The following is a 12,129-nucleotide window of genomic DNA, read 5'->3' on the forward strand; positions in this document are numbered from 1 at the left end:
TGTTTTAATAACAGGGCTACTTACTGCTATGTTTAAAATACTACTGAGTAACACAATTAACCAAAAGGCACTTCAGGACAGACTGGGAGCTCCTGAAACCATGACACGAGGCCTTCACATCAGAGAGTCACAAAGACATTCAGAGGAAAAAAAATAATACTTAAAACCGGTATACCAAACCAATATACTTTTAATTACAACCAAATATAAAGGAAAACTGAAAATAATATATAAAATTCTAAACAGCTTATCCATCATTTTGATTTTTGATAAATGTCCACATTGCTTTTCAGTGACTTGTTAAAATTCCTTAGTAGCTATAAAAAGAGAGTATCTGTATTTAAAAGTTCTTATTTCTGAGTATCCTTGTGTCAGTACCTGATTATTAGAAATGGACAGCCTGAGGGGAGAGAGCTTCCTCTGTTTATTATCTGCAATTTTCATTTTGGTGGCTGCTCCTTCACAATCCAATGTGATGTTCTGATTTTGAGTCTCCTTTTCTCTTGAAACATCTTTCTCTTTCTTTCCCTTTTTCCTTCTAGTTTCATATCCAGTATTGATGTTTTCTGTAGGCTCAGAACGTCTGAGAACTGGACACTCAGGGTTTTCTTTGAGGCAAGCACAATCCACTTTGTACTTACTGCAAGTAATTAAATGCAAGAAGGCATATTTGATTAGGTTGTACAGCAATGACACCCTCCAATACTAAATCACTGATATTTCACATTTAGCATCTGCTATAATGCAAACCAACCACCTTAAAACGCAGGTGACTCAAGTTTTCACCATAATATACAACACTACCGTAACTCAAAAACCTTATCTATTGGTTAAAACAAGTTTTGGCTTCTTTAGCTTTGCTACACAGAATTCTTTTGAACTCAAGGTTAGTATTTTACTTGAAAGACAAAAGACATCTAAAATCTGAGTATAATCCTAGGCGGAAATATAACCCACACAAAATAAACAGATGCATCAAAGTCATATGCAAAGATGGCAGACACAATTTACAGCATGAGCACACCAAACTCAGAGTCACTCTGCACAATTTTAAGCTCCCCTTGGATACACAGGAAATGTTACTCAAACACATTCAACTGAAACACACTGTCAGCTACAGGTACTAAACACAACTACGATGTACTTTTAGAAGGAGTATGTCTACAACTCTTAACAGTACAGGGTATCTATCTCGAGGGAGTCTGAACCCATGCTGATTACCACACCTACTCTGTGGTCATACATAGCTCAGGTCAAGTAGCAAAGGCATGTCTGCACAGCACTGCACCCAAGCTGGCTTAAGAGCAGGCCACAGAAACGCAGTAATAAAAATACACAGCTGTACCCACGCACACACTGTTCATTGTAAATACAGTGCCTAAGGAGCCTTTTGTTACTAAAGCATGCAAGAAAGCAAACGATACAAAACCAAAGCCATTCTGAATTGCAAAGTAACTTAATGAGCATTTGATGTATTTTAGAACAGCATTCTCAAATACTTACCAATTTCCATAATCAAAATCAAATGCTATAGTAATCTCTGCTCCCTTTGGAATGTTATGGATGGAGTAAATATAAAGATGAATTGTTCCATCTTCAATTACATGCCTCACCTGTAGTCAAGAGAATGTTATTATACTACCATGAATTACTTTCAAGTACTTGTATAAAAATTGTAGGGATTGCTCAAATTATCAGGAACCTCAAGGAAAAGGAGATTTTTTAAGTAAATAAAACCTAGTTTAACTTTCTAAATGCGCTCACCTCCGCATTTGGCATACACGAACGCCTGATGAATCGAGCTTCATTTCCAAAAGTCCTTGCATCAACACACATTTCTAGCCCATGGAATTTGGAGTAGAACAAAACAAATGGGTATGGCCTGAAAAACACACAAGAAAACCATGAATTTCGTAGTTTTTATGATGCTCAATAGTGCTTGTTCTTATTAGTCAGCTTTGTAACATGATGCTTGGCACACTATACCAAACTTGGAGATCAATCTAAGAATGATATGTTTAAGCTTCATGATTTTAACTGGTACATTCCCCAAATGTATTCTCAGAATACCTCAAGATGGAGGTACAGCCCTGTATCATCTGCATAGGATCTAAAGGGAGAACACTAACAGAGCAAGCACTAGACATGGAAAATACCAAGCTTTTCAAATTTAAACTTTTCTTATGACAGGCCCCAAAATGAAACTCAGGTATTTATATGCCATGTAGAATCATTTAAGAAAAAGTAAGACCTCTACATCTGCCTAACAACTGCAGCATCACTAGCACCAACCCTCCTGAAGGAAAGGGGCCTCCAAAATACTTTGTGAAGCCATGCTTCAAGTTCTGCTATTCCAAATGCCAAGGAACCCTTCCATCTTTACTGAGCAAAAGCTGTGTTTTATCTCCTCCAACAGGCCTTTTTCAAATTCCCAAGTAGATGTGCTCATGCAGTTAGTGGCAACCTTGAAAACAATTCACAGGAAGAAGGAAGCAGTCACACACAGCACAGTCAATTAACCAACTAGAGAACTCTAGCAGTAAAACGGCCCCAAGCTGACCTGTGTCCAATTTCATTCTCAGCCTGATGGACTTAAAATCCGTTTCTCTCACAAAAGATACAGCCTTTATCATTACCATATGAATTATTTTAGGATGGTAGAACCTGTCTATTTCCTAGTTTAAGGTGCACAACTACCCAATTGAGCATACAGGAATCCTGTAATCAGGGAAGAACAAAAAAGAGAAAACTAGCTCCTAAACAACAGGATATCCAGAAGAGAAAGGGGCAGAAAAGATTCCAGTTGTCATTACTTTTAATCAGACAAAGTCAAATACAGACAAAGTAAAATACACTGCTGGTAACTAAGACCCATTTGTACTTAAAGCAACTGTTTGGCAAACAGCATTTTAACAATTACTTTACTAAAACATTAGGAATGAACAAACCTTTTAAAGAAATATCCATTAGCTTCAAATTGTTCTCTCAGCATGAACTTTCCTCTGTATTCAATAATAAGTGCATCAGGAGGCAAGTCTTTGGCAGCCTTTAAAATCTTCTTGTTTTTTTGCACATAACTCTGTAAAGACATAGATTCATTTATGAATTTTCACTTCCTACCATTTTTCCATTATTATTAACAGCAGATTATACTTTCACAACTACTAAACAATTTTGTATGAACTAAAAAAGCCCTCCTTTTTGTAGTTAAATCTCCAGACTGAACTGACCAAGCTGTCCTGCTCCCCTACCAATGCTGGTACTAATCAATTTAGACACAAGGAATGCTTCAGCCCTAGTTCTCCAGGACACGGCTGAAAACCAACATATCCATGTTCTCACAATTCAAGTACTATAGCCTTTACTGCACTTAACTTTCACCATGACTAGGATGAATTGCTGCACTGTTTTGCACAACACTTTCAAAAGGCTTCAATTCCTTTGAAGAAAACAAAACATGCAGACATAAAATGACATTCACAAACCATTCAAGGAAAAACAGAACAGGGAAAAAACATAATAATTAAAAAAATAGAATCCTGAGAGAGTTTCCAAATTCATTTTCATATCTTTAGATGGAAGGATGGCTTTAATTAAAAACCAATACATACCCTGGCAATTAGTGAACTCACACCTCTCATAACTGTCATCACCAATCAAAAAGGAAGTAGCCTCTATGTAGGCAAAAGGCTCTGTAAGTAGGGATATTCCTCTAAGGAGGGTGTCCCATATGCCATGATGGTCTTTGAGAAAAAGAAGCAAAGATGCTTCCATTAATCTGCTACAGTAACTACTCCTCAAGATTTCTGCTATAAAATGCTAAGTCTTTTACATGGCTCTGATTTTAAGCCTGTAAGTAACTGATAAATTCCTGATAAGTAAGGCTAGAAAAAGACATAGCACAATTTCTTCATAAACTAGAAATTACAGGATCACAAGGTTTAAAAAAAAGTCAGTATCAGAAACACCACCCATGAACATCCAGAACACTTACCACACCTTAAGAAAAATGTAGACAATGAACATCTTGATACACACAGTAGGGGGGAAAAAAAACAAATTCAGCTTCAATGATTGATTCTACTCTAACCACTCGAGATATCCCTCAGCAAGAAACAGCAGCAAAGTTGACTAAAGCTGACTGTGTGTCAAAAGACAGTCTAAGGACAATCCAGTGTTCAGGCTGAGACTAACACCTTAGCTACTGTTTAGGATAAATGATATGCAAGTGTAAACACAACCAGGGTGGTACAGAATGTATAAAAATCAGTTACAAATTCTGAAAATTATGTTAAAATGCTGATGCTTAGATCTGGTAAGACAAGGAACAGAAACTGAATGTGAAATCCCTTTTTTGTTGTGGTTTGTTTTGGTTTGGTTTTTTTTCTCCTCCTGTGTTTATTTTTGTTTGGGGTTTTTTTGGTTTGGTTTGGGGTTTTTTGGTTGTTTGGGTTTTTTTTAAGGCATCTAATATCATGGCACAAACAGCATGCAGTAACACAACAAGGCACAGCTCATTACCTCTACTGGAGGTTTGAAAAGCAGATTGCTGGTGCTGACTTCTTTTTTGTCATTTCCATTGCCTAATCTGAGAGCTATTTTTTGTGCCTCCCTCTGGACACCTTCACTGTATTGGTTATTATTTGCTTCTTCATAACGATCCATCCATGCCTTGATTTTAGTTTCCCATCCAGAGTTCGAACTGTCAGTAGGATCAATCTCTGGAGCTGAGCCCTAAAAATTAAAGTAAATGACCAGATATTAGAAGGTAAGATATTAAAATTAAAAAAAAAAAAAAAGTCTACAACAAGACACAAAAGGATGGGAAAAGATATGCCACTGATTTAAAGTTTGGGTTTTTTTAGCAAGTCTGGTATAAAACTTTGCATTACTTAAAAACATTGAGTTAAATTCAGTCACTTTACATTTGTCCTTTCAAGAATTTTATTATTTACTAAATATCATCCAAGTTCAGGAATACTTTCCCTCCTCAACAGCGATTCCCACTCTTAGTGGGATGAGAATGGAGAATGACATTGTTTCTTCCCACAACTGCACTGCATCACAAATCTAAGTGCAGGAGTTGGAGGGTCAGATCTCCCTGCCCACTCAACTTTTGTGAACATATGCAAATATAGAGAACTCCAGCTTTTATCCTGTAATACACAGACTTGATTTTCCCCTTTCAACTTCAAAGATCATGCCTATCTTTTCTTCCGCTGCGTAACTTACTAAACTTTACTAATCGTACATCTGCTACATTAAGGTTGTAATTCTAATGTTACAGGCTTTGCACATAAATTTTTTCTCTCCTTATCTGCTCCTCACTATACAATTTTCTTCTGCAGTGCTTCAGATCCTTTCACTTTTAAAGAAAGTGCCATTGTACCTCCAGACCTCACAAGCAGCAGCCAGGCTGCAGCCAACCAAAGCTCCTTATGGACAGCAGCAGCCAGCCAACGCTCCCTTTTCTATCCACCTGAGCAGAGACACTATTAAACATTAATAAAACACAAGTAGTTCAGCAATTCAAATCACCTGTTTACATTTCTTTTGTGCACGAAGAAAACCATACAGACAAACAGCATTTAAAAGGTGTGATGCTAAGACAACCATGAAAAAACAGTGGAACCTTACAAGCACCGTATTAAAAAAACCTCACAAAATTAGAGATTTTTTTTCCCCAATTCCATCTTCACAAGGCACATCTTACATATTTGAAGCATAAATTGCATCCCACTTGTTTTGATATATACCAAGCATGAATGAACTATGGAAATACCTAGTTCTCATACCATGAACGTTTTTATCTAACAGAAAATTAAAAGACTGCTGTAACACTTAGATCTTACAAAGCAGACATCTCAATATGATTCCCTCAGACTATGCCAGTACCAGTGAGTAAAATCCCACCAGACATCCAGGAGTCCCACCAGGTATAGATGGCGGTTTGACAAGAGCAGAACCACTAACTTAGCTTTCAAATGCAATACAGCCATTTCATTATTTCGCTGCTTAACAGTTATGAAAAGCTGGAGCCACTAAGTTCGAATGAGGTGTTCACTCAATTTTACTCCCTTGCATAGCACACATGAGCCCCAATTCATCCCCTGGCTCTTGAAAACCACCTATTCTTGACAAAAATTTGCACTAATTATTTCAGTTAATTTCGCAGGACAAAGATGTAGTGCTCATTATCTTAATTTAAAATCACTGTGATGCTTATGTAATATATTAGTTACTAAGAAGAGAATATTGTAGTGCTTAGTGTATAGCCCAAATTACACTCTTGATGCTTAATATTTAAGTAATGTACAGTTAAGGTTTGAAACAAAACCCAAACAAAATCACATTACCTTTACTCTTGAAGATTTCCTGGATCCTTCTCGAAATGCCTGGAATAAAATTAGATATTTATAGTCACTGGAGGAAATACAAAATCTCTAAAGGAATTAACTTTTCAACTAAACATGCAAGATGGAAACAACAGAACAAGCTATGCTGAAATCTCAAGAAGGTAAGAGGTTACATCTCACAAAATGTATTTTAAAAACCAATTCAGCATTCCAACCTAAGTGCACAGTGGTCAGGTACCTCTACCTTTCTCCCTCCTTACAACTTGACTCTCTAGAATTTCAGAATCCAATCCAAAATATCAGAGGTAATGGAAGAGTACACGGCAATAGATTTGTCTTGAGGATTGTTGAATCAAAGGAACATTTTACTAAAGATTTCCAAAAAGACATCAGTAACTTATTCTGACTTTCAAGTTTTAAAGGACAAAATTCTCACCCAAGCCAATGAAATTAACTATGAAAACCACTTGTTTAGGAAGTTCCATGTACTTTACTTCTTCACAAAGGTATTGTCTTCACATGTATCATACTGTTTATACACCCGTAGCTAAACATTATAATGCCAGCATTTTAAAAATCTAATTAGTTTAGCAGCCAACTTTCTGACAGCATACTTCCACACAATTGCAACTCAAATAAATGAACACGGAGTCACATCAGGACAACAGACAGCAAACATTTCTGTGCTCAAAACCACCACAAATGAAGACTATCAAGGAATTCTCCTTTGGGTATCCCAAAGCTTGGTCTGTCCCACCTCTAAGTATTTCAAATAGTCATTTAAATTCAATTCCTGTGGTGAGACTCTGCCTCAATTATAAAACTGAACATTCCCAGCCAGGATACATTAACTTGAACTAAGGAGGGGCCATGGGGGTCAGGCACCCAAGAAGACTATCATTTACTGCAGAGTGGTACATTTCAAGCTAAAACCAGGTAGTAAAACAGCTTGATTTTTAAATCAGTGTCTCTTGGTAAGAAATGTCACATAGCTGTAATTTCTAACACAGAATAATAAGAGAAATTCACTTACTTTTTTACATTTTGCTATGTTCTGTTCTTTCTCTCCACTTTTTTTCCTCTTCTTATCATTGACTTTTGTAACTCTTGTAGGAGTTAAAGTAATTGTTGTTGGTGTATGCTGATAAGCAGTATACAGTTCCACAGGAACCTCATCACCACTCTCAGTCGCACTGGTATCCCCATCTTTAAAACAAAGAATATTCTGTAAATAATCAAGTCCTGCAGAAAGAACATTCACTAGTTACTCTACATCTGCTTTCAAAACACTGAAATTCATACTGACAAATGCTCCAAGCACTCATATGCAAAATTCACCAACAGTTGCAACAGCATGAAAATGACGCACCAATGAGAAACTGGTAATTAAGAGAGGTTTATAATGTGAGGTAAGAAAAAGGTACCAGATTAAATTCCATTCCTTGAATGGAATTAATGACCATAGTCCATTATAAGCAGAATTACAATCAGAACAAAAAAGGTAAAAAAACCCCAAAACAAACTGTTAACTTATTCACTTATATATAGCTTTTACTTGTAACAGGGCATTTGGATTCTCTCAGAAGACTGTATTCTAGAAGGGATTAAAATTAATGACTGACCAGCATTTCTAGTGAACCTCTATTAATTCATCACATGTAAGTCATAATCAACTATTTCAGCTGCAATTTGCACTGTCAAATGCCTTTTTCAGGGTTTATATGTCAATTTAGCCAAAAGCCTTTTGTACTCAAAATCCCCTAATATAACATTCTGCTACTTAGGGAAGAGAAAAGAGACCATCAGACACAAACTGACAGACATTTTTCTTTGTGCTGTGCTCTCACAGACCTAAAGGCCACAGCCTGAAATTTAGCACACATCAGCATTTATGTCAGACAAACACATATCCTGACCTGAAACAGGATTACCCTAGTTCTGTCAAGATGAAAGGCTGTGAAGGATGGGGAGGATTGGAAGAGAGATGATGCACACAGATAAGAGACTGCTGTTTGCATGTGCTCAGTACAGACTTCTCAGATTTTAGCAGTTTTTCCAAATAGTCTGCATTCAGTAAACACACTTCACACTAAGCAAAACTTTCTCATAAGGCACAGAAGCAGGCTTTACAAATACTTAATAGAGAACAGAGAAAACATTCCTTCTGATCTCAGAAGGATGTTGCTTTAATCAGTGCACTCAGCAGTCCTAATTCGCGAAACCTTCTTTACTAAATAAAGAACTGCAGCTACTGGTTACTCTGGATTTTTCCTGCTCACAACATTCCTTAACAGGATTCTTCTGTGCATAGCAAACAAACCCATTTTACCATCTTGGTCATTCTTTTGAACACTTTATCAGGCACGTAATTATACTTCATAAATTAGGAACTGATGATGTTTTCTCAATTTGTTTACTTCTCTGTGGAGAATATTTTCTAAATGAGCACAAAAAGCACACAGAAAGAAGAAATGTCTAACCAAAGAAGAAGAAGTAGCAGAATAACCAACACCTGAGAAACAGAAACCCCAGGCCCTCTTGAAACTGTCAGCATCTGTAGTACATACAGTAGTGCCTACAGAATCATGACATCACAGCCACACACCTCTTCCCCTTGTCCCAAACCCCACAAAACACTGTCTTCCTTAGGGAAGCAACATTTCAATATTGTTGTCTACACTGTGCTCTAACTTACTGCAAAGAATAATTACCTCAACTGAACATATAATTACATAGTGTTGTTTTGGGACACTCCTTCCTAACCTACATAACCTGCTTTCACTTTGAAGAGCCTTGGTAAAGCACACTAAGGGGAGATCTTGAATTTTCATGTCATAAGCAAGATACAAACTCTCCAAATTTCACAACAAGTTATGGGCCCAGATTAATTTACCCAGAAGCAGCAAGTGATCTTGACAGCATCAATTTCAAGGCCAAACAGCTTAAAGCAACATCCTTGTGTTGTACATCTAGATATTTTATCTTAAAAAATAAAAACAAACCAAACACAAACCCACCAATCAAACCCAAACCATCCAGTATACAACTAAGTACGGGCTTAACGAAGGTGCTTGCTTCACTGAACCATAGTAGGTAATCCAGTGCACAGTAAGATGCACCAGAACTGGACTTTTACACCAGAAACACAAAATCAACATCTCATGCAATGACAGGCCCCAGAACAACAGGCTAAAAATGTTGCCAGAAAGAAAGGTGATGTGGTTACATATAAAAGTTTAACACACACAATTTTCTACCATGTGAAATGTTCATTTAAAAGCTCTTTTCTTGAAACACACCAACTGATCTACTACTTTCTCCCCACTGCTTACCTTTGGATGAAACACAGCTAAGCCAGCAACTCTTTAGAAATCTTTACAACGAAAACATTATACTGTGAAGAATTCTCATATCTAAGTAAAAAGCCCTATATATATAGACTTATTCAAAGAGCACCCAAAATACGCACTTACATTTTATCAAATACCTGTAAACTAGTAATAATTAAGTTAAAAGTAACATTCTGCTCCTGTTGACTATCTAAAACACTGAAAAGATCCATTCAAATTGATGCCACTTTTGCTTTTCCTACTTGAAATCATCCATGAAAATTGCCCATTTTACTTATGTCTCACACAGTTTATACCCAAAATCACCAAGTCCAAATGAACTGTACAGCAGTCAATATAATGTGCATTCAGCCAGGCTAAATGGAAATTAAGAGGTGTAAGCACAGACATTCAAGTTATGTATTAATAAATCACAATAATCAATATTGCACTTTGACCACATTTTAGATTAAAGAGGACCTGAATTTGCCTTTCTTTTTAACTCCATTTTGATACTTTTGCTTTACCATTTAGTATTTCCTTTCCTATTGAATGCATAACAGATTTAGAACACTGATCATCAAGACTGAGGAGGATTAAACACTAACTTCAAAGGTAAGATCTTGTCAGCTCCTCCTAAGATCTTTTATTTCTTTTCCCTTAAGTTTACAGTAAATGATCAGATAGTGTGCATACAAATCCTAAGAGACTGAATAGCTCAGATCATCAACTTCCCCTATTCTGTATGAAAATTCAAGTTCAACCTCACAATACTGTCAGACCACTTAGTGAACTCATTAACTCCAAGCGAGTTATAAATCTACTTGTTCTACTATTTTAATAGAATCAGCAAAAATAATTTTAAGTTCTAGAAATATTTAGAATTTAAATTTGGGTGACCAAGTCATCAACCAAAACGTTGTAAAATAAGCTTGGTTTTGTTGAAATGAAAACAGACAAAACAAAAAATGACTGTGTTTTTTTAAGTAGGTCATGAATGCCTTTAGGGGGCTTTAGGCAACTTAGTACCTGACAACACCAAGTGTCAATGGCATCAAGGACAGCTGTGCCGCATACCCCCAAATTTTCTGAAGCCGAAGAAGTGGGCAGCAGGACCATATCTACATGGTATTTTTAAAAGAAATCTTAAAACACACACACACACACTCCACTGCTTCAGAGACGTGATCTGAAAGTAAAATATGTTACATTTAGGAGGATAACCTCCTCTCAAATTATTACTTTTGTAACAGAGCTTGAAAGCACCAGCTGCCAACCAAGAATTCTACAAAACACTTTGGTAATGGCCAGACAGAACTTCTGACGAGTTAGGCCAGATGAGTTTTAAAATCCCATGAACAGGTACAAGAACTACTTGCATAAAATACATAGATTGAAATGGGTACTTGCACTACACGCCATCTGGTTATCAAAGGTAAAAAACCCTCAAAGCATCGTTATAACCTACATTGTATTAACTCAGTTTAGCAACTTTTCCCACTGCCCAAACAAACCCAGAGCCATAACAAAACACCCAAGCTACATCCAACAAACCAGCACTTCCTCCCAAAACTTTTTTCCAGAAAGAAAGACTTAGAAACCCTCTCTCATACCAATAGAAGAAACTTGAAGCTTTTCCATCTTATTTTCAGCACCTTACTCAAAGGAGTTACAGTTATTAGAAAAGCAACACTGCTTATTATGAAACTTGAACATTGTTCAACAGATTGAATTATTCCGCACTGCTATAAAAAAAAGGCAGTGCTGAAAACCATTAATAAAGACATGTGAAACTACAACAATTCTGATGCGGTGTTATGTTGGTAAAATACAGTCAAGTAAAAGGCATTGATTTACTGAACCTTATATGCTGAAGACTGTCAAAACTGCAGGAACCATGTACGCACTCTTAAGTCTATATACGTAACTTATACTTATTTTATGACCTTTACTAAGGAAAGAGCTTTACATGTCACTCACCTGACATATTTTCCCTTTTCCTTCGTTGCAACAGCACTGCTCTTTCTTTATCTAAACTCCTGAAATTAGAAAATAAATCAGTATGTCTAAGTATTAAAACAGACCTCCAGCATTTACCATTGACTATTACAGAATAAACAGAAAACTACCTGAATGTTCAGATACTTAGAAAACATCAGTTGTGCACTGTTCCATTCAGTTTTAGAGTTCAAAATCAACAAAACTACTTACCTGGGTTGGCAACGTTCACACAGATATATGTCAGGAATATGCTGTCTGTCAATCCCCATGCAGTCAATGTGCTGCCAGACACTACGAAAACACCAAAACAAACCCCCAACTTTAAAGTACACTTTTTAAAACAGTGGGCAGAACACACAGAGAAAGTAAGCTGTTCTTTTTTTTCACTGGCATCTTTACTCAGATTCAATACTGCCTGAAACTACATCTCAATCACTGTCTTT

General features: G+C 36.6%; 1 protein-coding gene across 3 annotated transcripts in view; it reads right to left on the minus strand.

Moving 5' to 3' along the window:
- The window catches only part of KMT2E (lysine methyltransferase 2E (inactive)), a 57,185-nt gene that overhangs the window by 17,547 nt on the left and 27,509 nt on the right, over window positions 1-12,129 (minus strand). For all 3 annotated transcript variants that reach the window (XM_042018383.1, XM_042018381.1, XM_042018382.1), the window contains 9 exons: window positions 11,897-11,977; window positions 11,666-11,724; window positions 7,390-7,562; window positions 6,357-6,395; window positions 4,522-4,734; window positions 2,949-3,079; window positions 1,765-1,882; window positions 1,504-1,613; window positions 379-640 (listed from right to left, as the gene is read on the minus strand). In XM_042018383.1, coding sequence (XP_041874317.1) covers window positions 379-640; window positions 1,504-1,613; window positions 1,765-1,882; window positions 2,949-3,079; window positions 4,522-4,734; window positions 6,357-6,395; window positions 7,390-7,562; window positions 11,666-11,724; window positions 11,897-11,977 — 1,186 coding nt within the window. The remainder of the gene's footprint in view (window positions 1-378; window positions 641-1,503; window positions 1,614-1,764; window positions 1,883-2,948; window positions 3,080-4,521; window positions 4,735-6,356; window positions 6,396-7,389; window positions 7,563-11,665; window positions 11,725-11,896; window positions 11,978-12,129) is intronic.

This window comes from Corvus kubaryi, unplaced genomic scaffold, assembly GCF_017639235.1.
Source record: "Corvus kubaryi isolate FWS band 111438036 unplaced genomic scaffold, C.kubaryi_AGA036_p1.0 137, whole genome shotgun sequence".
NCBI classification, from domain to species: domain Eukaryota; kingdom Metazoa; phylum Chordata; class Aves; order Passeriformes; family Corvidae; genus Corvus; species Corvus kubaryi.